General features: G+C 47.1%; 1 protein-coding gene across 1 annotated transcript in view; it reads left to right on the top strand.

Annotated features, from left to right (window-relative positions):
* Positions 1-27,593, top strand: part of LOC146201195 (tRNA (uracil-5-)-methyltransferase homolog B-like) — a 152,068-nt gene that overhangs the window by 98,344 nt on the left and 26,131 nt on the right. The window contains exons 11-12 of the mRNA XM_084595675.1: positions 3,084-3,185; positions 17,532-17,648. Coding sequence (XP_084451801.1) covers positions 3,084-3,185; positions 17,532-17,648 — 219 coding nt within the window. The remainder of the gene's footprint in view (positions 1-3,083; positions 3,186-17,531; positions 17,649-27,593) is intronic.

Genomic DNA, 27,593 nt, shown 5'->3' with positions numbered 1-27,593 from the left:
TTGTGTAACCAAAATATTCAGTACATCGTGTAAGCTATCACAAAAAGATGATGCCGCGTTCGGCGGCCTATAGCACACACAGAATAATGCACTTTGGTGGTGAAGGCTGGGCTCCGCCTTCTAGAATACGGGTCTGCGAGCCATGGTCTCGCCCGACGAGTGAAAAACCAAGTGTTTATTAAAATCACCGATTTATTCCGGATCAACAAAAAAGTAATAAATAAAAAAGAAACAGCATTAGATAAAACTGCGCTGAAAACATGCCGTCGAGTTGCGCGACAATGGACGTTCAGGAATAAAACGGAACAAGGGGTCAGGGCTTTACCGCGCCTACACAAAACACACTGCGGCGCGAATAGGGCGAGTAATAGGGCCAAAGCGTTGACGACGGTACGAAAACATTGCTTCTTGCGCGGCAGCAACTCACGCTAATACTCCTAAGGAATCCTTGTAGGCACTGCTTCCGTCTTCGTCTGGCAGGACCCCGCTCCGTCGTCCGTGTACATCCCGCCGGCCTGTGACGCTCTCTGGCCGCTGTTCGCTCGCCGGCCGCCGGGCATAAAAGCCACGAGCCTTGCTTCCGACGCACTTATCTACCTTCGGTTTCGCGCCGATAACATGCCGCCCCCGCTCCAGGCATCTCGCGCATGCGTACTCGCGCTGCCCGGCCGAACACCAACCCAAACAGGAAGAAGCGCACGCGGTTTAAAACACTAAAAGGGGCTGTGGGGCCCCACACTCCCTCCCCTCTCAAGACGGGACACCCCCAGAGGCGTAAAATAAAAAAACGCGGGATAAGGACAGAACCGGTACTGCTGCTGGTGGGGTGTATGCTTGGAGGTATCCGCCGCGCTTGGGTAGCCGTAGTGCCTGGTAGGTCAAGTGGTTCTATGTGGCTAATGGACGGCCGTGGTAAGCTCGGAGATCAGCCACGTTGTGGTGTGTTTTCTTCCCGTATCGTGGGCGCTATTTATCTTCCAAGGTTATTTTGATCGAATGGCATACCAAAGTAAATCCGCTAATTTTTCCAATATTATGGCGACATGGTAGACAACAGCCCGGTGACAGCAACACCACACGTGCTGACGGCCACATTTTCGCCCACCTTTGGCCTATACATTATGGGTCTTCTGCGTTTGACGCAAGCTGGCGCTGGCGCCATATTTGCGTGTTGCCACACTAGATGCCAAGCCAATTGCATACGAAATCTTGATCCGCCCATTATCGAATAGGGCTGCGTCGTTAGGAGTCTCCGTGAGCTTGTGGAGCTAAACAAATTGAAATCGGTTCAAGAAAAGGTGGCCCGTTTCATGTTTCACCGATATAGAAGATCATTCTCCTCATCTGTCTGATATGGGTCCCACTTCTGACGCCGCCGTCATCGGTGTCCCAATATTTATCACTCGGTAACTCTGCATTGTGTTCCAAGAATTGTCTAACTGAATTGGTAAGAAGCTTTAACCTTCCAAATACATAATTCTGCACATTTGGAACTCCCTGACCCTTAACTGGTACGTCTCTGAAAGAATGTTTATATTCTACGAGTTTTGGCCGACATGTTCTATTGCATCAGAACTAGATGTCTAGATTGGTAAATACCTGTTATGTCCGGGTGTCACGAAATCGGCTCACATTTTCGTCAAGTCAGCGTGGCGCCTGCGCAGAACGTTCCAGAGCATTGGGTAAATGGCTTCTTTTCCTCGCGATGAGAGCGCGCTAGCCTTGCGCGCATCACTCGGCGGCGACGATGACTCACCCAGCCGAGAAGGTGCCGAATTTCTCCAGAAAGTTCTGCTGAGCCTAGCCAATGACGACGCGCGTCTCGGCGAGTGGAGTGGGGCATGCTTGCTGATCGAAACGTTGCGTGTATGTGCGCGCCGACCTGGGCGCGTTGTAACAGACAGACGTGGCGTGTCCTGATTATTGAGGTCGCGTCTCGAGGCAGCCAGCCAGTGCGTGTTAGCAAGTGCTACTGCTCGCCTCCCGGGATCAACCCGCTGCTCGGCAAGCCCACTGATCCGCAAGGGAGCAGAAGCCCACTGATCCGACTGATCCGCAAGGGACGGCCACATCGCGACTCTCCAGACGTCTGTCTGCGACAATTCCCTGTGAACAATTTGATGTTTGTTTGGCTCTCTCGTGTACTGTTCAGTGTTCTTATGCCTCTATGTTTATGAAAGCCTCTTTAGTTTCATGCTTTTTGATGCCTTTCTATGAACATCTTGCCTGTGTATTCTTATTAGTTCCTGTGTATCGCCTCTTGCTGTGCATAAAGTTTGCTTTGTTTGTTAACCCTGATTCCGACCCTTTTTCTGGCTTGAACTGGCGAAAGCTGGGCATCAAATGGCCACCCCCTTCTGTCACTACAGGTAGCTGACTTCCGGCTGAGCTTGCCACGCAAATAGAGGGCATCTCCTTTGAAACCGGAACAACTACCCCCACTCACTCCAAGGCTGTGTGGGAATGTGCGCACCAATAGTTATAATTATTAATGGGTGTCACCGGATGAAGAGATGTCATAGAGCCATCTGCCACATCCAGTTTAACTAATACAATAAGTGATTTTTAGTTGATTTACGTTAACTACCTGCCAAGGGTATTGTGTGGCAAAGTGGAGAAAGGAAAAATCAACCCCATGGCGGCGGAGTTGGCAGGTGCTCTGACAGGTGACAGGTACGTGATGGAGAGAGAAAGATGGAGAGGGCGGCTGGCGCTGTCTGGAGCCGCTGGTATACGCCTTGTCGCTCTTTGCCTAGCTTTCTTGGATACATCGGCGTGTACTGAAGTTCTGTGCAGGAACCGGTAAATTGTGGATGTAAATAAAAGCAAAAAAATGTGAACAAGGCCAAACCGAGGTCAGAAAAGATAAATAAGGGAAGAACATATCAGCGCACCTAAGCCGCATCTAGGTTAGTCAGATAAAGGGAGAGCCACGTTTCCGCTGTGCGTTTCCTTTTGCTTTCGTAGCATCTCTTAGGCATTTTATTGATATCATTATACCTCCTCCAGCCGTATACACAATGTGCTGTGCGTGCTAAGAATCCGCCCTGGCACTCGGGTCACTCCCTCTGTTGCACTTGCAGGCACCATTGGACTGACGCTGGCTCGCCAGCTGCATTCGGTTTGCGGCTTGGACGTGTCTGCCCAGGCCATCGAAGACGCCACATACAATGCCCTGCTCAATGGTGAGCACTGCTTTTCTGCATGTCCGCAACTGTGGTCACCGGAGTCTTCGTAGCGGTGCCACTTGGAGTGCTCTCAATAACGGTGCTGTTCTCGTACTGCGCTAATTGCATATGCATGAGCTGTATAAAGTTTTGCATGATTACTGCTCAGCAAGAGATGGGTTACTCTATCTATGTTATCAAACCCGATAGCATACGGCATATTTCATGCCTCTGTTGTCGCTTGTCCGGCAGATATTTGCCATTCCAAGTCAAACGTCGTCGAATGGGCTGGCGTCTCCAGGTCTCCATGGCCTGCGGCACGCTGGCTAACTTGTCTCAATCCTTCACCCTTATTCTCAATAAAGTCGCTCCGATTCCAGCTTGTGACGACGGAGACGTAAACGGCACTCAGCGCGAACTTGGTGATTGCTACTGGCGAACGGTGTGGACTAGCCCGAGACAACAGCTCGAGTGAAAACTACCGCCGGCCGCTCTTTGCAGACGTCTGTTGTATGGCGCCGCTTTGTTTGCAGCAGCTTCGCTATAAATCACCATTCCTAAAGAACTTTTCGCGAAGAACTCTGGCCCGCATCTCAGCGACGTGCAAAGCTTTTGAGTATTGAAGCGGCTGCATGGATATAGCGCTGACGAGTCGGCAGCGCGGCGAAGCCACCGGCGCGGTGGCAGCTGGCATCGCCGCTATCACGACCGATAACTGTATGTACGGACATTCTTATTTACTTTCTTTGGCGATAGTTGTGCTGGTTTTTGTTGAAATTTTTGTTAAAAAATACAGAATTTTTCTGGCAGCTGTCCTGCCAGAAATTTTCTGTTCTGCTATGTTTTCTGTGTTTAATGTTTCTATGATTTTATTTTAATTGTTTTTTTGTTTACAACTGATAGAAAATTTTTGTAAATTCACAAACATTTCTGTTACAGGACGTTCCTGTTTTTTATTTTTGTCTCAGTTAAAAGAATGATGCTAAATATATATTTTTTTACTCGTCTTTCATTTCACATGTTTTTCCACTGTAACAATAAAATTGCGGTAAGCGCCAATTTTTTCAATGAACACCATTTTTATGGCGAAAGGCTAACTCCATCTCACAAATATCTCTCGGCTCTGGCAATACTCGATGGCACCCGTAAAGTTGACCGCACAGCAGCCGTTGTCTAGCCACCGAAAAGAGGCAAGTGGAAAAATGCATAACAGATACCACTGTAGCCGGGAGCCAATCAACAACGGAGCTCAATGTGGCGCCACTAGTTATCTTCTTTCGAATCAAAATTGCTATGCAGCTGATCATCAGACAGCGCCTTCGGGGTTCTCATGCGATTTCACTGTCTATTCAGAGTTTACCTACTATTCAAGTAAAGATCAGTTTCCGGTAGAAAATAGAGCAGACGACAAAACTATATCGAATTGTTTGCCTTTCAATCAAGGTTTTGGCTGCAAAACAGAAAAGTACTGCTTTTTTTTTTTGTGAACGTATTTCGGTCAATGAAGTAGAACAGATATTCTCTGTACGGGGACTGAAATTTTCTTTAAAAATACCGGTAATTTCACAGACTTTTTTTACAGTACGTTCCCGAGTGGCCACGCCTAGTGGCGTGTATGCGATCATGGGTGTGTCTACAAAGAGCACGAAAGCAACGTTTTAAACGTGACATCAGTTATCGTTTACAGATACGAGGCGCTGCCTTGATTAAAATAAGCGATCGTAAACCGTCGTGCAGCGATAGTAAACCGAGATAGAAAGCGTGCAGAGTGGGTCAGAGAAATAACTCAAGTTAACGACATTCTAGTGGAAATTAAGAAGAAGAAATGGACATGGGCAGGACATGTAGTGCGAAGAGAGGATAACCGATGGTCGCTGAGGGTAACAAACTGGATTCCAAGGGAAGGAAAGCGTAGCAGGGGACGGCAGAAAGTTAGGTGGGCGGATGAGATTAAGAAGTTCGCAGGGGTCAAATGGATGCAGCTAGCACAGAACCGGGTTAAGTGGAGAGATATGGGAGAGGCCTTCGCCCTGCAGTGGGTATAATCAGGCTGATGATGATGATGATGCTGAAACCGTCGTGCGCAATTAATGGCTGGACGTGAGCTGCCACTCTGACACCACCCGATTTCTCTGGTAATGTAGGCGACTGAGCCGTAGTGACCAGAAACGTTATTGCCTGCACTCCTAATAAAGCAGGAATGCTCATTTCATGCGCATTTGAATCGGAATGCCTATTGTAAGAAAATGTTATACTGAGACGACTACATAGGCAAGTAAACTTAGCCCTTCACTCGCATGATTGTGTCTTGACGTCCGTTATTTTACTTCAAGGCACTTTTGCGTTCCTGGAAGTGGTAGAATACCCGCAGAAATGCTGTCTTCGCGCTCCGGTGGAAGGCTACTTTGCGCTTGTTGCCTGCACTTTGGGTTGAAACCGAGTCCCTGCATAATTTTCTGAACTTTCAGGTAATTCCAAAAGACTCACTCAAGACTGTACCGAGCAACCAACCTTCAAGACGGAAATTCGAGAGACCACACTTGCGCATGCAGTGGCGCGCTCCATTCTGCTTTTCTAGGAGACTTTTTGGTCGCGGCAGATTCGCTTTGTCAGGTTAGGAAGCCCCAACATTGCAATATTTCTCCGGATGATGCTAAGTTGTGCACCATCCCTGAAGTGTCGCTAAGCAAGAAGAGCCTCCATCCACACGTTCTGAGGTTCTCCGGCAAATATGCCTTCAGAGAGCTGCGCCCTTTGAATGGCACCAACCGCTCGTCTTCCTGGAGCTTCGGACTTTTTGGAATATTACAGCATTTAGATGGTCAGCCAGCGATTGTATCCAATAAACTGCTGTAGCTCTTTATTAATTGTCAGAATGGCTTTGTTAGGGTTTTATTGGGCACTAAGGAGTGGACTGCCCACAGATATGGTCCAGGATCGCTTCATCATAGTAACTTCGTAAGTAGCCAATTCTAAACTCACTTCGAGTGGGACGAAAATATGGCTTGTACCGTAGGAAGAAAAGCGAAAATTACACCGGAGCACAGGGGTTACTCTGACCTCACTTCCTTCAGGAAGTGGATTCCCCCCACGCATGTCCCACTGATAAGCGATCAACAATTTATCCTGAAAATAACTAACATTAATTTCTTACGTTGTTGTTTGCAGGCTTATTATGCGACCACAGTAAAGCGGAAGGTAGCACTGACATCGTGACTTTTGGATCGGTCTTATCATATATCGATATATCGATATATATATATATATATATATATATATATATATATATATATATATATATATATATATATATATATATATATATATATATATAGGGGGAAATGAGGGTGCTCGTTATAGTACATGAAGGAAAGAAGCCAACAGTCGGCGAGGCCAAGGAAAGCGTAGGGGATGTTACTTTATGTCTTTTTTTAGTGTTTACTTGGATAATCAAAGAAATTAGTCATGTATTCTTATTTAGGGGAAGATAATTAAACACAAAGTAGCAGAAAAAACAATGTGCCGATGGTGGGAACCGAACCCACGACCTCCGAATATCGCGTCCGGTGCTCTTCCAACTGAGCTACATCGGCCGCTGTCCCCCCTGCTACTTGCTTGGGTATTTATGTTGTCTGTATACGAACCTTGAGTGTGTTCACCAGCGCCACCCTCAACCATAGCGGCGGACGTAGAACGTCCTTTGTTACCGCCAGCGTCACGTAGAACGTGATCAAGAGCGAGGGCGAAAGCTGTGCTAGAACCCTCTTACGCTACCTATGGCTTCAAGACTGCCAGAACCGAGACCCCCGTAAGCTACAAGCAGATCAATTAAGGGGAAATGAGGGTGCTCGTTATAATACATGAAGGAAAGAAGCCAACAGTCGGCGAGGCCAAGGAAAGCGTAGGGGATGTTACTTTATGTCCTTTTTTTAGTGTTTACTTGGATAATCAAAGAAATTAGTCATGTATTCTTGTTTAGGGGAAGATAATTAAACACAAAGTAGCAGAAAAAACAACGTGCCGATGGTGGGAACCGAACCCACGACCTCCGAATATCGCGTCCAGTGTTCTTCCAACTGAGCTACATCGGCCGCTGTCCCCCCTGCTACTTGCTTGGGTATTTATGTTGTCTGTATACGAACCTTGAGAGTGTTCACCAGCGCCACCCTCAACCATAGCGGCGGACGTAGAACGTCCTTTGTTACCGCCAGCGTCACGTAGAACGTGATCAAGAGCGAGGGCGAAAGCTGTGCTAGAACCCTCTTACGCTACCTATGGCTTCAAGACTGCCAGAACCGAGACCCCCGTAAGCTACAAGCAGATCAATTAAGGGGAAATGAGGGTGCTCGTTATAATACATGAAGGAAAGAAGCCAACAGTCGGCGAGGCCAAGGAAAGCGTAGGGGATGTTACTTTATGTCCTTTTTTTTAGTGTTTACTTGGATAATCAAAGAAATTAGTCATGTATTCTTATTTAGGGGAAGATAATTAAACGCAAAGTAGCAGAAAAAACAACGTGCCGATGGTGGGAACCGAACCCACGACCTCCGAATATCGCGTCCGGTGCTCTTCCAACTGAGCTACATCGGCCGCTGTCCCCCCTGCTACTTGCTTGGGTATTTATGTTGTCTGTATACGAACCTTGAGAGTGTTCACCAGCGCCACCCTCAACCATAGCGGCGGACGTAGAACGTCCTTTGTTACCGCCAGCGTCACGTAGAACGTGATCAAGAGTGAGGGCGAAAGCTGTGCTAGAACCCTCTTACGCTACCTATGGCTTCAAGACTGCCAGAACCGAGACCCCCGTAAGCTACAAGCAGATCAATTAGGGGAAATGAGGGTGCTCGTTATAATACATGAAGGAAAGAAGCCAACAGTCGGCGAGGCCAAGGAAAGCGTAGGGGATGTTACTTTATGTCCTTTTTTTAGTGTTTACTTGGATAATCAAAGAAATTAGTCATGTATTCTTGTTTAGGGGAAGATAATTAAACACAAAGTAGCAGAAAAAACAACGTGCCGATGGTGGGAACCGAACCCACGACCTCCGAATATCGCGTCCGGTGCTCTTCCAACTGAGCTACATCGGCCGCTGTCCCCCTGCTACTTGCTTGGGTATTTATGTTGTCTGTATACGAACCTTGAGAGTGTTCACCAGCGCCACCCTCAACCATAGCGGCGGACGTAGAACGTCCTTTGTTACCGCCAGCGTCACGTAGAACGTGATCAAGAGCGAGGGCGAAAGCTGTGCTAGAACCCTCTTACGCTACCTATGGCTTCAAGACTGCCAGAACCGAGACCCCCGTAAGCTACAAGCAGATCAATTAAGGGGAAATGAGGGTGCTCGTTATAATACATGAAGGAAAGAAGCCAACAGTCGGCGAGGCCAAGGAAAGCGTAGGGGATGTTACTTTATGTCCTTTTTTTTCTGTGTTTACTTGGATAATCAAAGAAATTAGTCATGTATTCTTGTTTAGGGGAAGATAATTAAACACAAAGTAGCAGAAAAAACAACGTGCCGATGGTGGGAACCGAACCCACGACCTCCGAATATCGCGTCCGGTGCTCTTCCAACTGAGCTACATCGGCCGCTGTCCCCCCTGCTACTTGCTTGGGTATTTATGTTGTCTGTATACGAACCTTGAGAGTGTTCAACAGCGCCACCCTCAACCATAGCGGCGGACGTAGAACGTCTGCCGAGCATCTGCTTGTAGCTTACGGGGGTCTCGGTTCTGGCAGTCTTGAAGCCATAGGTAGCGTAAGAGGGTTCTAGCACAGCTTTCGCCCTCGCTCTTGATCACGTTCTACGTGACGCTGGCGGTAACAAAGGACATTCTACGTCCGACGCTATGGTTGAGGGTGGCGCTAGTGAACACTCTCAAGGTTCGTATACAGACAACATAAATACCCAAGCAAGTAGCAGGGGGGACAGCGGCCGATGTAGTTGTTGTTGTTGTTGTCCAAATAACTTATGGCACATACCCACAGAGGGGGATCGGCCAAGAATTGGGTAGCAAAGAATATTTTTTTTTTTTAATATACTTGCATAAAAAGAAATATATATATATATATATATATATATATAATTTGAGGGGTAGAGGAAACGAAACAAAATGGGAAATAAGTGAAATATAATATGAAAAGTGGTAACACTCACGGGAGATTGACACTATATTTGTAGGACAAGTGATGTTTTAATATTTAGCAAGGAAAACGATTTGAGTGCAGTAAAAAATTTTGCATGGCGGTAAAAATAGACCTGTGACTGTGCCCAAGGATGGTGGCGCCAAATGATAACAATGTCGGGCTGCTTAAACTAAGGCCAAGCTGTTGCAATGGCCTTTCCATCAACTGTTTTCTCAGCGTAGTAAAGCGGCGGCAAAACAATAAAAAGTGATCTAATGTTTCTTGTTCACCGCAAAATGCGCAGACGGGAGACATTGCCAAACCAGACCTGTGAAGATAGAAATTTAAAGGTGGGATGCGGCATCGCAGCCTTGTTAGTGAAATCTCAAGTTGCCGTGAATGACATAATTTTCTATTCCAAGAATAATTTAGATGCAGGTAGTCCTCAGATCTTAAAAGATGTCCGTTTTTCATATTTAATAGAACGTTTCTTCGAAACCTCGCTGCGGTGATGTACGCGGTCGCCGGAAGGATAGATAATACGGGGCCATTAAGGGACTCTTTTGCTAAATTGTCAGCATATTCATTTAAATCCACATTGCTGTGGCCTGGTACCCATACCATATGTACAATTTTCAAATGTTTTGGGATCAGGGAGACAAAGGTTTTTACTATTGCAGAATCCACCGACGAAGAGAGAGATGAACACAATGATAGAGAGTCGGAAATTACTGCCACTTTAGAAAAAGAGGAGTCTAATTTACGTAGAGCGAGTACCACCGCCAGAAACTCCGCCTCAAAAATTGGGGTGAAGTCCGGAAGCCGGACAGAAAAAGACCAGTCTAAATGTGGACAATATATACCCACTCCCGCCTTTTCATTACTTTGAGATGCGTCAGTAGCTACAACTAAACTAGCAGAAAGACTTCTTAAATGATCTTCTAATAATCCGTTTAGAATAACGGATGATAAGTTTTTAGCATTATTCGGGAATATGTCGTCAAAGATAATTTTAATAGATGAACCGATGGTTTGTATGGGTAGAATACTAGGAAGGGAAACATTTAAGGGGTCCAGCAAATTTTTGACCATAACAACCTGCGGGGTGTGAAATTTAGACCAATGGACACCGAAAAAGGAGGTCGGTTGACAGCAAAAAATAGACATAGATCGGTGAAACTAACTCTGATTCATATATCCTTAAGTACGTCTGAACGGTTAGAATTTGTAATCTATATATCAAGGGTGGAATCCGGGCTTCAAGGTAGAGCACATTGTTGGCAACAAATTTTGGAAGTCCCATACACAAACGAAGCGCTTCTCGCTCCAAAAGAACAAGCGGTCGAATTTTATAAGTTGCTGATCCAGAAAATAAGACTGAACCGAACTCTAAAATTGGACGCACATACATAACATAAATCATTAAAAGGACATCTCTCCGCATTCCAGACCTAGGACGACTAATTCGGCGCAACATGCCCACGGCCCGAGCCCCTTTCGTAGCAATATGGTTAATGTGGGGCTGCCATGAAAGATTATCATCATAAGTGACCCCTAAATACTTTAATGATTTAACCTGTGGTATTATTTGTTGCTGATACATTACAGATAGACTTACAGAATCTTTTATATTAAATACGAGGACTGCGCTTTTGTTGACATTTAATGTGAGATGCAAGCCACACAACCAATTCTCAATAGAGTTTAGGTACGTTTGCAAGTGGAGATAAAGGGATTGAATATCCGATGCAGTTGCAAAAAACGCAATATCATCAGCATATACGTAAGTGCGAACGTCATGATTAACAGGTATTGAGCTGAGTAGTATATTGAAAAGGACTGGTGAAAGGACTGCTCCTTGCGGCACTCCCCTGGCTTGCTTATATCTGCCAGAATGGACGCCATTTAATGCACAGTAAAACTCTCGGTTTTGGAGGAATTCGGATATCCAGGCTACTAAATAATGTGGAAACTGAAGAGATTTTAATTTTTGCAATAGAATGCTATGCTCAACGCTATCATAGGCCTTGGCTATATCTAGCGTTATCAAGGCAGCGTGCATTTTTTTGCGCCGCGCTAGAAGAACTCAACTCTCGAGATCAGCATGCGCATTCCAGATGGAACACTTTTGACGGAAACCAATTTGGCAAGGACTGAGGATATTTTCTTTATTCATGAATTCCGAAACACGTATAAGTATGACTCTTTCAATTAATTTTACAATGTTTGATGTTAATATTATGTCTTATATTATCAATAGACAAGGCACCGCCTTTATTCTTAAGTAAAGGAATTATTTTGGCAAGTTTCCATTCTGGGTGTATCCAAGCATGTTTAATGGAATAATTTACTAGCTCTAATAACGTCTGAGGTGACTCGTCAAAAAGAATTTTTAACATTTTTGAAGTTACTTTATCAGGACCGGGAGCAGCGGCTGGTAATCTCATAACTATTGGAGTAAGCTCAGAAACGGAAATTTGAGGATCATAATTAACAGGTTCCATTGGCATTACAGATATTGAGCCCGAAGGTAGTGTAGACGAGAAACGTTTCTCCAGTCCTTTGGCAATTTTTTCAATTGTGTCTATTGCTTCATGGGGAGTCAAAATAAAGGAATGTAGATTTTGTGCTTGCGGAATCTTTTTCCGCGAGCGTAAAAAACCAAAAAGTGCAGTTCGATTGCCTGATTTAGAGAGGAAATCAAAATGCTTTGCATCATACTCGTCCTTCGCTTTTGCAACTGTACGTTTAAATGTAGCTGCAATGAACTTGTAATCCTGCCAGTTTTTCGGGCACTGGTTGTGGAGAAGCTTTTTCCATGCCGCCTTTCTACGTCTGTAATCTCGGGAACAATCAGCATTCCACCAAACAGCTGAAGTATTCACCTTTGAGCTCCGTACCAAGATCTCAGACTTCTTACGGCAATCCTCAATCACCGAGCATAAGCGTTTTGATTTTTGTTCTTTATCCGTGTTAGTCAATGATTCAAGATTAGAGCGTAACGTTGACTGAAAGTTATTATAGTTTATAAATGACCTCAACTGAGAAGTCGCTGGAGTTACAGCGTGATTAACCTCAAACGCAATCGGTATGTGGTCACTAGAGGTGCCACAATCAAGTGTTGACCAATTATTAACGAAGAGACTGGGAGAGGTAAAAGTTAAATCTAACACAGATTGACTGTGTTTTCTTATAAAAGTGGCCGAACAGGAATTTCTACAGGAAAAGTTATTATTTGTTACCCAATCCCAAAGACGCTTGCCACAACTATCTGTCTTGTAGCCCCATGACACATGATGCGAATTAAAATCACCAGCCAGAAGAACTGAGTTTCGACAATTAACTAATAGCAGATCTAGAGGTTTTGTATCTTGTACACCGCTAGGGAAATAAGCATTCACTAATGAAAACGGACAGTGCCCTGGAATTTCAAAGTCTAGGGCCAATAACTCACAATCTATAGAAGATAACTGGAAAGAAATCCTAGCCCTGTGACAGAATTTTGTACAGACAAATATAATTAAACCTCCTCCTTTTGATTGGCGATCTTGTCTGAATGAATTATAATTTTGTAAATAGAAATGCTTTTCAGCTGTTAGCCAAGTTTCTTGCAAAATAATTATATGTGGATTATATCCGATGTAGCTCAGTTGGAAGAGCACCGGACGCGATATTCGGAGGTCGTGGGTTCGGTTCCCACCATCGGCACGTTGTTTTTTCTGCTACTTTGTGTTTAATTATCTTCCCCCAAAACAAGAATACATGACTAATTTCTTTGATTATCCAAGTAAACACTAAAAAAAGGACATAAAGTAACATCCCCTACGCTTTCCTTGGCCTCGCCGACTGTTGGCTTCTTTCCTTCATATATATATATATATATATATATATATATATATATATATATATATATATTGTGAAAGAAGGCTAGGTTGAGACGGCAAGGTCGTGACGGCAAGGCCAGCGATGCCTTGTCTAGCGTTTTAATCCGATGACAAAACCCAGGCGCGTGCCGGAGCCGACGCCACGGGACGATGATGATGGTATGTACAAATGAAAGAGGAAGATCATGGCATGTACAAATTAAAGAACATCCACGGAAGGCTACACAATCTGCCCGGGGGGTCGGAAGCGGCCAGCCTGGCCGCTCCTATCTAAGCGATGCATCGCGGCGCACGAACGGTTTCAAGCGAGACACATGAACAATTTCAGTTCCACGGTGGCGTCGATCAGCTGAGGGATCAACAGACGTCACTTTGTAGTTCACTGGGGAAGTTTGGCTTATGACCTCATAGGGACCTACGTAGCGGTGGTGGAATTTGTCACTAAGGCCAGGGGTGCGCAATGGTGTATAAAGCAGTACTTCGTCGCTAGGACGAAAAGAGACCACTCGATGTGTAGAATCATAGCGAGTCTTGCGGTCTTCCTGGCACGCTGCCGTGTTGAGGCGGGCAAGATGACGGCATCTGGCCACACGAGATTAAAAATGTGTAGGTACTGATGTGGAGCAGTGGCGTAGAGAAGAAGGAAGTGTCGAGAATTGTAGTGGGAGGACGGCCATAAACGAGGAAAAATGGAGAATAACCGGTAGTCCGCTGTACTGCTGTGTTGTTATAGGCGAATGTGACGAATGGTAGAATAGTGTCCCAATTTCGATGATCTGGTGTGGTGTACATGGATATCATGTCTGACAAGGTGCGATGAAATCGCTCAGTCAGGCCGTTAGTCTGGGGATGGTAGCTTGAGGTTGTCTTATGAAGGGTGGATGACGCGTGAACTTCGGCAACGACTTTCGATAAGAAGGCTGTACCGCGGTCACTCAGGAGCACCCGAGGAGCGCCATGACGCAATACAATTGATCGCGAAAAGAAATTTGCTTCTTCAGCGGAACCAGTCGGTACAGGTGCTGTCTCAGCGTAGCGTGTAAGGTGGTCGACAGCTGTTATAATCCAATAGTTACCCCCATCGGAGCTCCAGAATCAAAAGGACGTCCCTCCCTTCATCAACGCGACGAACTGCTTGTAGGGGAGGGGGCATGTTCACAGATGACTCAAGCGTCTCCGCACGGGCTAGTAAAGATCAGCCCTACACTCAACTACTGTTTGGAAGATTGCACAAATTCTTGGCAACGCATCCCGTCAATAGTACTTTGCCTGACGCCCGCAAGAAGGGTGCGCTATTGGAAAAAGGTTCATTCGCGGATGTCGCGAGACACAATTCGTCACCGAGGGAGAGACCCAAACAATATCCCAGCCATTGTTCACATTCCCCCCTGTGTGACAAATCCGTCGCAAGACGTTCCATTGTGCCCCGACACAAGTCGACCCCGTTTACATGCTTTCTGCAGCGGCGTCGAGCCTAGTCAAACCACCCCTGCAGCGGAATTCGAATCGACCACTCGACCTGACTAGCCAGTGTTTATGTTTCTCGCTCGATGGAAAGGGCAGAGTGAAAACGTTGTAGATTCATACCCTCTCGTAAATACCCCTCGATTCAGATTCAGGATGTTTGTAGCGCCACCCTCGTGACTTTTCTGAACTGCGACATTCTAATTGCACGTACATTTCATAGATGGCACTACCTACTACATTTATCGTACGTGGCTCTGCTATTCCACTATTTGTTTGTTTGTACACTTTGTAGTTGATAATTGTTACCAGTACAATAAAGGAACGAAAGCCCGAAACTTCAGAAAAAAAAAACAAGCCATTGAGCATTTCAATCGTGCTTAAAATACTTCATGAAGATCGCGCGCTTCAAGCGAACCACGAAAAAAATCACCTGAAATCACCCTGACCGTGCACATTCCTCGAGAGTCGTAGAGCAAAACCGATGCTTATCCTCTGACAGTGATGTGAAAATTTTTTCCACGCGAAACCTCAGCACCGCTAAAAGCTTGTTACTTGAACAGTTTAGCATTTTCTTTTAGCCATTTTACAAAAAACGCTAACTTTGATCACAAATAACTTTTACACTAAATGAATCAGACACATAATATTTTTAGGAAAATAAACCCTGCAAAACCTCCAACTGTGCAAAACATCTCCGCAGTAGAATGCATATCTTGAAAGTTATTGCATATATAATTACCTGTTTTATACACTTTTCAAAGGCGCGTGGCTAAAAAACTAAGATACACAGTAATAAAAATACTTAACTTTGTTCATTAACATCTTATCTCAAAAAATCTCGAACGTTTTTTGTCTAGGTGCAAAAGGTTTTGCACAATTCTGCATTTCCTGAGACAAGTATAGCTGAAAAGTCGCTTTTTACCTTTGCGTTTTCTTGTACAGCTTAAACATTTTTGCAGCTATTTATAAACCAATTGCACCATTCGAAAGCAGAGAAAATAAGCTTTACAAAAATATAGAAACCACATTTATAAACTAAACGAGTGAGGTACAGTAGATGTATGAATATCACCAAAAATGTCGTCTCTTCACCGCTGGAGTGGGACCACCACCATAATCAGTTGAGCTGTTGAAAATCATCAGACCCGACTGAACTGCGCTAAAACTGAAGCCTAGAGTGTCCCCTTCGTCTCCGCAACACTTAACTAGAGTTTGCAATTCTTCCACACCCTCAGCTAGCAGCACAATATCGTCTGCATACATCAAACCGGGGAGGCGCTGCTCTACCGCCTTTCCACCTAATCTATATGACAGGTTAAAACTTAGGTTACTTTCTTGTATCCTCTGTTACAGGTTTATTATAAAAAGCATGAACAGCAGCGATGATAGAGGACAACCTTGTCTTAATCCTTTGCATATCTTGACAGCTTCCGTACTTCTTATCCCTTCCCACGTAATTTATACTTTGTTATCCCGGTATATTTCCTGTAGGAACTCTATTATCTCATAACCGATACCTTCTTCTTTTAATATGTTCCACAGGAGTTCCCTGTTTACGTTGTCGTACGCCCCGTTTATGTCCAGGAAGGCCAAATACAAAGGTCTATTTTCCAGTCTAGATATTTTGATGGATTGGGTAAGCACGAACTGGCTATTACCTAAGCGTCTACCATTTCTAAAGCCATTCTGAAGTTCTTTGAATATCTTGTTACTTCCTACCCATGCTTGCACCTTTAATTTCACTGCCTGCATGGCCAACCTGTACATAACAGATGTTGTGGTAAACGGCCTGTAGGATTTTATGTGCATCCTTTCTCCTTTCCTTTTATAAATCAAATTCTTTTACTCTGCCGCCAGCTGTTCGGAATTTGCTTATTCGTTATGACTGTTATGACTCAGTCATGGATTAGTGGCGTAGCCTGGTGGCAGAATCTGAACAACTCTCAAGATGAGATGGCGACCGTGGAACCGCCACCTTAAGGCGTTTAGCCAATTTTCGCTTCGAAACTTGTTAGGACACTGACCGGTCAAAACCCTGCTGCATTTATCAACATAGGAGGCTCGGTCACTCATGCCGAAAGTGGCTGGGGTATATAGGCCGTTGTATGCAAGGATACACAGTTTGTTTTCGTTGGTATGTTATGTGCCATTTGAGAACTCGTTTTCATATAGGCATTCTGGGGTGTCTAGTTTCATTGATCGTGTATTTAGGCAGCTCAGCTCACGTGACAGTGCGTTGGACTCCAGGAGGAGCTTGTGCAACTAGGAGAAACGGCGCCTTTTAACGGTATGTCCGCAGCTTCCCAACACGCACCTATCGTGCTGTTTAAACATATAGCTCCGAAATAACGTTGCGCACTTTGTTGCAGTATTATTCAAAGCAAACACCGATTAGCCGTGAACGAATGGCTGTCTACGTGCATGATGACTTGATGGTCAAAAGAGAAAAATTGTTCGTAATGTTTTGTTTCCATTTGTACTATGTATGAGTCGCGCTTCCCTCCGCTACCAGGGGTAGATACCACGCGCACGTATTGTAGTGTTTTAAAAATGCATTTGAAATGTATCATATTTCCGGAATCTGTTCTAGGGTGTACTCGACTTTTCTTGGCGGAAATGATAGATGTACTGGGAAATGTTTTTAAAACGTTTGCGTATATTTGCTTCCATCAGGACACAGAAATGGATGTAGCAGTTTGTTAAAGATATTTTTCCTTTTACTTTGCGATCAGTGATGAAGCGCCTAGTAGGGCTCTCATGCTAGGAGAAGTGACAGCGTGGCCACCGTGTGCTTTCGGCGACTCCGAAATCCGCATAGTTGCTTAGAATCTCTACGGCAGAGTTTCTTCGAATCTCTTTGCTCATTCGAGAAGCGCTCTTTTCGATGCAGGCATTGACAACGCGCGATACAAGGTGGGCCGTGCTGAGCTGCTGCTTCCGGAGATTCGCAACGAGCTCTTTGCCGAGGACCTCTGCGCCGTGGTGAACCCAGGCCGTGCGGGACTCAGTAAGTGCTCTTTGCTATCGCCACTGGCTGGAGCTATGCACTTTGGGGGACACAGGGGACCTTTATGAACGCACTGACTCCCCTAAATATTTGACCAACACCATTCCCACTTCGAATTATAGATCAATTTGTTGTCGCCCTACCATCTGCTCTGCTGACAGTCCTGGTTAGCTCAGTTGCTAGAGCGACTGTCCCAGAAAGGCGATGGTCCTGGGTTCGATTCCCAGACGAATTTTTCTTTAACTACAAAGTTTCTGAGAAGCTGTATAGCTTTCCTTTGTGGCTGCGCTTGGGTGGATGTAATTGCTCCTTTATTACAAGTCTAGTCCACCTTGCGGGATTCCGTCAATGGTCTTTTTTGCATTTTCCTGTTGCACGGCTCCCGGAGGTGTTTCTGATAACATGCACTGCACGCTGGCCGCAGGGAAGAGCGGCTAACGATGTCATTATGTGGGACTAGCCTGCGACAGTTGTTGAAGTGATGTAGCGATTAGGCGAGTGCGCATGTCCAGAATGAAAGCCACAGCTTTTTCCTGCTGTTCGCCCTAACCGATAGGGCCCCCTATTTTAAACTTCGCTATCTTTAGAATTGACATTGCCTTGCTAAGTACCTCGGGGGATGAACTGCAAATAATGATTGATGACCTAGACAGGAAAAGTAGAAAGGTAGGCTTAAAAATCAATATGCAGAAGACTAAGGTAATGTTCAACAGCCTCGGGAAGGAACAGCAGTTTACGTTAGGTAGCGAAGCACTGGAAGTAGTAGGCGAATATGTCTACTTAGGACAGGTAGTAGCCGCAGAATCGCTCAAGAGGAAAGTATACAACAGTTGCATCTTACCTGTACTTACCTATGGGGCTGAAACGTGGAGGCTAACCAAGAGGGTTCTACTTAAATTGAGGACAACTCAGAGGGCAATGGAACGAAAAATGGTAGGGGTAACATTAAGAGAATGGAAGCGTGCAGTGTATCAGAGAAAAAACTCAAGTTACTGACATTCTAGTGTAAATTAAGAAGAAATGGGCATGGACAGGACACGTAGTGCGAAGAGAGGATAACCGATGGTCGCTTAGGGTAACAAACTGTATTCCAAGGGAAGGAAAGCGTAGCAGGGGGCGGCAGAAAGTTAGGTGGGCGGATGAGGGAAGTTCGCAGGGGTCAAGTGGATGCAGCTAGCACAGAACCGGGTTAATTAGAGAAATATGGGAGAGGCCTTCGCCCTGCAGTGGGTATAGTCAGGCTGATGACGATGATGAATTTTAGAATAGGGTGACCCCATCGTTTAGGGGGATATAGCTAGGTAAATAGAGGGCCGGAGAATACCGCGCTGACAGGGTGAAGGGTTTCACTAGGTAAAGTCCCACACCGACCCTGTTCTGCCTATTAACGCCGCTGCGTCATGCCCTTAAAAGCGGAGCTTAAGATGTCTCCTCATTTCCTTTGGTCTCTTGGATCCACGTTGCCACAATATAAGGTGTGACTGATTGTCACCCGTTAATAAATATGAGGTATTATTAACGATGCGCCCTTAACGGTGCGCACACTCCCGGACACCCTTAGAGTGAGTGGGGGTAGCTGTTCCGGTCGCAAAGGAGATGCCCTCGACTTGCGTGGCAAGCTCAGCCGGAATTCAACTACCTTGTAGTGACAGAAGGGGGTGGTCGTTTGGTGCCCAGCGGTCGCCGGTTCAAACCAGAGAAAATATCGGAGTCAGAAGTAACAAACAAAACACAATTTATGCACAGCAAGAGACGATACAAAGGAATACACAAGGTCACTTGAAATACAACAGACGAGAGGTTCACAGAATAACAAACGCTAAGCATGCAACTACAGAATGATTCAATAACACAGGCTTTACAACAGATCAAACACGAGAGAGACATAAACAAACACCAAATTGTTCACCGGGCACTGTTGCAGTCCGACGCCTCAAGTCACGATGTGGCCGCCATACGAGACGAGCGCCGCTCCCTTGAAAGTCCGTGGGCTTGCCAGCAGCGGGTGATCCCCGGGAGTCCAGCCGAAGCACAGGCGAACACGTCGCAAAACACGGACGAACTGACTGACTCATCAAACGGCGCGGTCTCTTTAAATAGGGCGCGCCGCGTCTGTTTGTTAGCACGCGTCAAAGCTAGCGCGCACACACACTTAGCTTCGCTGGTTATAGCGCTCTCTCTTCCTCCCGTCGAGCCGCGCGTCGCCATTGGCCAGGTCCCATAGAACATGCTGGAAATTTCTGGCTGATTCCAGTCCGATGAACCACCGTCCTCCCCGGGCAATGGGAAAGAGGGTCACGGCAACGCGTACAAAGCTACGCGCTCTCCCGCGCGGGGAAGGGGGCTTTTCTCTCTATTATAGCCCCTCAATAAACTAAAAGTAGCGCCATCTCCTCTCTCCTCCTCCGGCGGCGCCGCTCCTCCTCTCGCATTTCGACCGTGGCTCCACCTACGGGGTGCGCGACTAGCGGGCGCTCTCCGCAGCAGTCGCCCTTCACAGCCGATAACAGCCGTCTCGATCAGCGCCGCGCGCGCCGATCGAGGCGGCCGTGCGCCGGGTCTCACCAGAGCCTTGCATTTTGTCGCAATTGTTTCAGGTTAAAATATTACTCACTGCTGAAACATAATTACCGAATGTTGACAGGGATTTTCCGCCAGAATAGTTTCAGCTGTGAGTGTCATACACCACATATACGCGATTTCGGCGTTGGTTCAACTCGCCGTCATCTCCGTGTGTCCGTAGTTCGTCACATTTGGCCACTCAGCGGCATGCTTTATAAAATTTGTAACTAGGCGGCGGACAGGAACAATTTTGGAACAGTCTGTGTATGGTTTCTTCGCAGCGTTGACTGGATTGAGAAGTGTGGCAGCAGCTGTCTTCCATGTATTTTCAACTTCAGCTGTAGATCAAATTAACTATAGGCGGCGGAAGCTGCAGTCTGTGTGGAGTCTTCGCAGCTTTGATTGTCTTGTGAGCTACCGGTAAACTTGGGGAGGGAGGTAGCAGTTAATTTTTTTTATATTTGGCGTTGAGACGGTGCCGTGTTCAGCTGCCATGGTGTGTCACCATACGTACACGATTTTGGCGTCGATTTAACTCGCCTTCACCTCCTTGAGTCCGTCATCCGTTGACAAAAGTGCGCAACATGCTTGAAAAAAAATTAACTAGGCTGCGGAAGCTGCAGTCTGTGTGGTTTCTTCGCAGGTTGGACTGAATTGTAAGCTACCGTGAAACTTGAGAAGCGTGGTAGCAGTTTTTTTTATATTTTGCGCTGAAACGGTTCCGTTTTCAACTGTCAGTGCGTGACACCATTTGTACGCGATGTCTGCGTTGGTTGAACTCGCCTTCACCACCGTGCTTCTATCAGCCGCCGGCCAAAGAGCGCAATAGGCTTGAAAAAAAAATTAAATAGCCAGCGGGAACGATTTAGTAGCAGTCCGCGTGGCAGCAAAACACACGGCGATATGTGCCGCGCGCGCGCCGCCCGCCCCGCTGGAAAGGAGGAAGCTGCACGCCCAGCAAAAAAAAAAGCGCGCGCACGTGGCGGCGCTCGGCCAATGAGAGGGTCGAACGACGAAGGAGAGCGCAGGAGAGGAGGCGGGCGGCAAACTTCACATGTTGGCGCTACTTTTAGTTTATTGAGGGGCTTTACTCTCTATGCCTTCCACGCGACGCCGTGCGGGCCTCGCGCCGTACCGACTTCATGAATATGTGCGCCGATTTCGTGACACTGATGTAATAATAATTTCCTTATTAGACCTCTTAAAATTTGGTTTATTGAAGCGCAAAGTGTGGTGTTACGTGTGGGGATCGCGAGTGCCTGGGTAGCGTACCGCTGCCAGCAGAGTTTTAGAATAGGGGGCCCCAAGCTTTGGGGCCCCCAAGGAGCTTGGGGCGTCGAAATGCGCATGCGCAGAACGTAAGGCGCGCTTGGGGTCTTGGGTTAACGCTAGGGGCGGCCCCTATTTTTCGGAAATAGCGTTCGCCCCAAGCCGCCGTTGGGTCGCTTGGGTTACGGCAACATGGCGGCGACCGGCCAAGCGGCGGCCGCTCGCCTCGGCACACATTCGTCGTCACCGCTCCATGGTGTCACGCGTTCATGGCAAACGAAAGGCCAACGAAGCTTATGCTATGTCTCATGATGCCCGCACCACCAAATTTTAGCAATAAAACGCCCTATATTTTCTGATTGCTTCCGGATTTACCGAGCTGCTAGGCCTAGCGAGTTCGCCTCGTTCGGTTGCCATGGGGACCAGACGGCGGAAAGCGCGGAAGGTTCAAATCATAGAGTTCCTTACACTACCTAGAGGGAAAGCTGAGGGCGCTGCACTTCAGCCACCATGGGCGCGCTAAGAATCATGGGCCGGTGTGCTACTTGTTGCGGGACAGTCGGGTTTTCTCGGGTACGTGGAGTGGCGTTACTGCGATATTTCTTTTTTGTCATCATCATCATCTGAAGGTGCATACATAGACCGCGAAAGCCATAGTAGCGAAGGCGCTAAAGCAGACGTCGTCAATAAATGGTTTCTGTTTCCCGAAATTCCACTAAAAACTTTCTTAAGTGATTGTACAGCCATAAATAATTTCATAACGTTTTTTTCATTCCAAAGTTTGCCTATTAAGTGCGAAATATTGGTATTTGTGCTGCTCAAAACTAAGCCAATAGGAGAAAGAGTCATCGCTTATATTGGATAAATCTCACACTGGCATTCTGTTTCTCTCTCTTTTTGTAATTTATAGTCACAATATTTAATCTTAGGACATTATTTATGGTCGAACAACGTTTATCTTTGGATTAGTTTTGGCCAAAAGTTGTGGTTCTGCACTCGGTAGCTCTCCGGCCCATGATGCTTTGAGCGCCCATGGTGGCTGAACTGGCCGTCTGGAAACTCCATGTAAACTCCCATAGACGGCAGCACAGCTTTCCCTCTAGGTAAGAGTAAGAAACTCTATGGTTCAAATGAGTTTTCCCGGCCTCGGCCTGGATTGACAATTGGCCGATTTCGTCTTGTATGACAAAAACAGTTTGTATAACTGGTAGTTTTAATATATTTTTGTGCAATAGTAGCACTTTTTGATTAACAAAATAGCGTTGTTGGCTCTTATATATTTAAATGCTTTTTCTTGGTTTACCGTTGTGGCGCTGCAATCGACGAACGCAAGCCCGTCTCCGCTGCGTCGGGAAAACCCCTATTCTAAAACTCGCCGCTCGGCTAGCACTTTGCGCCGCCGCACGCTATTTCCTTGGGGGCCCCAAGCCTTGGGTCCCCCTATTAGAGAGTTTTAGAATAGGGGGCCCCAAGCTTTGGGGCCCCCAAGGAGCTTGGGGCGTCGAAATGCGCATGCGCAGAACGTAAGGCGCGCTTGGGGTCTTGGGTTAACGCTTGGGGCGGCCCCTATTTTTCCAAAATAGCGTTCGCCCCAAGCCGCCGTTGGGTCGCTTGGGTTACGGCAACATGGCGGCGCTCGGCCAAGCGGCGGCCGCTCGCCTCGGCACACATTTGTCGTCACCGCTCCATGGTGTCACGCGTTCATGGAAAACGAAAGGCCAACGAAGCTTATGCTATGTCTCATGATGCCCGCACAACCAAATTTTAGCGATAAAACGCACTATATTTTCAGATTGCTTCCGGATTTACCGAGCCGTTAGGCTTAGCGAGTTCGCCTCCTTTGGTTGCCATGGGGACCAGACGGCGGAAAGCGCGGAAGGTTCAAATGAGGTTTCCTGGTCTCGGCATGGATTGACAATTGGCCGATTTCGTCTTGTCTGACGAAAACGGTTTATATAACCGGTAGTCTTAAGATACTTTTTGCACAATAATAGTACTTTTTTCACGTTGAGAGACTTGTCGGCGGGAGGAAGCGTTGCGCGGCCGATGAACGGCGTCGAAATGGCCGATCCGCTCGCGGTTCTGCCTGTTGCTGTGCGGTGGCCGCGTCAGCTGTCCCACTTCTCGGTGGAGAAACGTAACAGACTGCCCCGCCGGAGAAGGGAGATCCCGAAGGGCAGGGGACTGCATCCGCTGTCCGGAGGGATCGAGATGTTGCTGCTAGCCGGGTTCATCCGACTCTGTTTCTCTTGAGCCAGTCAGCCTGAAGAATTCCTTGGCAAGTCCGGGTTTCCAAGGCACTCTGCAACTTGTCTTCAGGAGAGATTTCTGGCAACCCACAACGTCACAACCACGCCAAAAACTCAACCGGTCAGCCAGCAAGCACGGCACAAACTTCACTAAGTTTTGCCAGACTATTTCCCTCTTATGCCCCCATCTACATTAAAGGGCAGCTTAGCAGCACTTGGAACGCGTCCACAAATTTGAAAATCTCATTTTCAAAACCATCCCTTCAAACAAAAATAATGCAATACAATATGTTCAAAATCCTATTTCAGGAAGAAAAACGCCAACAAGTGAAAACTGAGGCTTCTTCTCACGTCATGGGCTCCGACTTAAGCCATCGGCGTTACCGTTGAGATCACCCTTTTCACTAAAGCTTCGGCTGTCCGTTTCACGGAACCGTAACTTCCTGTTTCTGTGCAAAGAAATGTACGAGCACGAGTCACTCGCTTTTCTAAACATTCTATCCCTCTCTTTACGCTTGGCGCACCAGTCACGCGATCTCTCGGCACGGGCGCATCTGTGACTTCTGGATAGTCGCTTTCGCGATAGCTTCAACTTGTTCCATTCTTTCTCGCGCCTGCCTTTCCGCTTTTTTCTGCGGCAGCACTGGAACACATGCTTTCTGCTTTCTTTTTGCAATAGTTTGAGTTTGCTCTCCTTACGATGGCAGCATTCTTTCTCGCGCCTGCCTTTCCGCGTTTTTCGTCGGCAGCACTGGAATACTAGCTTTCTGCTTTCTTTTCGCAACCGTATGCGTTTGGTCTCCTTACGATGGCAGCATTCTTTCTCGCGCCTGCCTTTCCGCGTGTTTCGTCGGCAGCACTGGAATACTAGCTTTCTGCTTTCTTTTCGCAACCGTATGCGTTTGGTCTCCTTACGATGGCAGCATTCTTTCTCGCGCCTGCCTTTCCGCGTTTTTCGTCGGCAGCACTGGAATACTAGCTTTCTGCTTTCTTTTCGCAACCGTATGCGTTTGGTCTCCTTACGATGGCAGCATTCTTTCTCGCGCCTGCCTTTCCGCGTTTTTCGTCGGCAGCACTGGAATACTAGCTTTCTGCTTTCTTTTCGCAACCGTATGCGTTTGGTCTCCTTACGATGGCAGCATTCTTTCTCGCGCCTGCCTTTCCGCGTGTTTCGTCGGCAGCACTGGAATACTAGCTTTCTGCTTTCTTTTCGCAACCGTATGCGTTTGGTCTCCTTACGATGGCAGCATTCTTTCTCGCGCCTGCCTTTCCGCGTTTTTCGTCGGCAGCACTGGAATACTAGCTTTCTGCTTTCTTTTCGCAACCGTATGCGTTTGGTCTCCTTACGATGGCAGCATTCTTTCTCGCGCCTGCCTTTCCGCGTGTTTCGTCGGCAGCACTGGAATACTAGCTTTCTGCTTTCTTTTCGCAACCGTATGCGTTTGCTCTCCTTACGATGGCAGCATTCTTTCTCGCGCCTGCCTTTCCGCGTTTTTCGTCGGCAGCACTGGAATACTAGCTTTCTGCTTTCTTTTCGCAACCGTATGCGTTTGGTCTCCTTACGATGGCAGCATTCTTTCTCGCGCCTGCCTTTCCGCGTTTTTCGTCGGCAGCACTGGAATACTAGCTTTCTGCTTTCTTTTCGCAACCGTATGCGTTTGGTCTCCTTACGATGGCAGCATTCTTTCTCGCGCCTGCCTTTCCGCGTGTTTCGTCGGCAGCACTGGAATACTAGCTTTCTGCTTTCTTTTCGCAACCGTATGCGTTTGGTCTCCTTACGATGGCAGCATTCTTTCTCGCGCCTGCCTTTCCGCGTTTTTCGTCGGCAGCACTGGAATACTAGCTTTCTGCTTTCTTTTCGCAACCGTATGCGTTTGGTCTCCTTACGATGGCAGCATTCTTTCTCGCGCCTGCCTTTCCGCGTTTTTCGTCGGCAGCACTGGAATACTAGCTTTCTGCTTTCTTTTCGCAACCGTATGCGTTTGGTCTCCTTACGATGGCAGCATTCTTTCTCGCGCCTGCCCTTCCGCGTTTTTCGTCGGCAGCACTGGAACACTCGCCTTCTGCTTTCTTTCTGAGCAATCTCTGACAAGCTAGTGGTTAACGTTCTAGCGGTAACCGGAGCTAGTAGGACACCGGTGTTGTCTGAGTGGTCGAAGTGTGGTGCCGCGTATGCATCGTGGCCAGCAACGCATGACTCACCTCCAGACATGTCCGAACAACAACAACTGATCACGCCAGCCCTCAAGCTAGGCATTTCCTCTGGCAGCGCCGCGGTTGCATCGCTTGACTCACTTTCATTCAAATCCGAACAACCGCTCATGCCAGCCGCTAGGCATTTCCTCTGACGGCTCGCCACTCACATTACACGGGTCCTCCGATGAGCCGCATTGCTCAGCGCTAACCGGCGCACGATCAAGCTCATTCGACAGCTGGGGCGCTTCGGATAGCGTGAGGGTAATATGTGCTACGTCCGCGTTCGCACTGGGGTTGCTTTCGCGAATACAACCTAGCGTGGTATCAGGGCACGAACGATTCTGACTCTGCTCTGGTCGCTCGCTGTCGCCTTCGCAAGTCTCGCTCTCTACAGCGGACGCGCACTCCTCGTCGGTCTGCCCTGGCTGATCACAACTCGCGGGCTGCGCAGTTTCCCTGATCGGCACTTCGTTTTTCTGCGTGCCCTGCTCTACGACACAGCTGATTTCGGAAACCGAAATTTTCTCATTTCCTAGCTGATTTCCATCTCCGCCACGCTCTAGACCAGCTTCTGCATTTAACTCGAGAGGCGGTTCAGCTATTATCAGTTCCCCACACTCATTTGATGGAACTGTATCTCCTACAGCTACTTGGGTTAGCATGCAGTTCACCTCGCTTAACGGCGTCACTTCGGACTTCTCGCCGATTAAGCTTGTGCTAACAGTCTCAGCTAGTGGCTCGACCAAGGTAACACGATGCTCTTCTGTTAGAGGCTCGGTCGGCTCGCTACTGCGGTCACATTGCTCGGCCGCTTCCCCAAGCTGTTTCTCACACTCCGGTGCAAGTTCGATTTGCTCCGAAACTTCCGCACTGTCTAGCCATTCGCTTACAGCGGCTTTCAACTGATACGCCAAATCAAAGTACGACTCGTCACAATATTTCTCGCTCCCATACCTTTTTCGAAGATTATGAGGCGTTATCTGATATCGTATCAGCAATGACTCTTTTAGATCATCGTAATTTTTCAAGCGGTCGCCAACCAATCGCTTCATTTCTTCCGACGCTTCAGCAGAGAGAAGAGCTACCAACATCTGCGCCCAACTATCTCGCTCGAAACGTTTACTTCTGCAGACATTCTCGAAGTCTGCCAAATACTTTGCCATATCCTCGGCGATGAGGAACGGTGGCGTACCGTCTCGCGGTATTGAACCGTTACACTGAATGGCATTGAAAGCTTTAATCTTTTCCACGCTCATTCTATGTGCTGATATCTCCAGCTGCATCAGTTTCCTTACGCGGGCGTCCTCTTTCTCGAAACGTACCCTGCGTTCACGCATCTCTTTCTCGTGACGTTCTCTACGTTCACGAATCTCTTTCCCGTGACGTTCACGTTCCTCTTTCTCATGACGTTCACGTTTCTCTTTCTCATGACGTTCACTACGTTCACGTTCCTCTTTCTCGTGACGTTCTCTTCGTTCACGTTCCTCTTGACGTTCGTCAATGATCTCAAGGCATTCCAAAAGCTCGTCATCTTCAGCTTCCAACGTAAGAATAGCCTTTAACACTTCTGGTTTTCTGAGTTTGTCTGACAAATCCAGACCCAACTTCTCCGCAAGCTCCAGCAATTTCGGTTTGCGCAACGACTTCAAATCCAAATCCATGGCTGTTC

Source organism: Amblyomma maculatum, chromosome 2 (assembly GCF_055883805.1).
Source record: "Amblyomma maculatum isolate TAMU_Amacu chromosome 2, ASM5588380v1, whole genome shotgun sequence".
In the NCBI taxonomy this organism is placed as follows: Eukaryota; Metazoa; Arthropoda; class Arachnida; order Ixodida; family Ixodidae; genus Amblyomma; species Amblyomma maculatum.
Note: the sequence above shows the minus strand (reverse complement) of the source record. Positions and strands in the feature narration are given on the sequence as shown.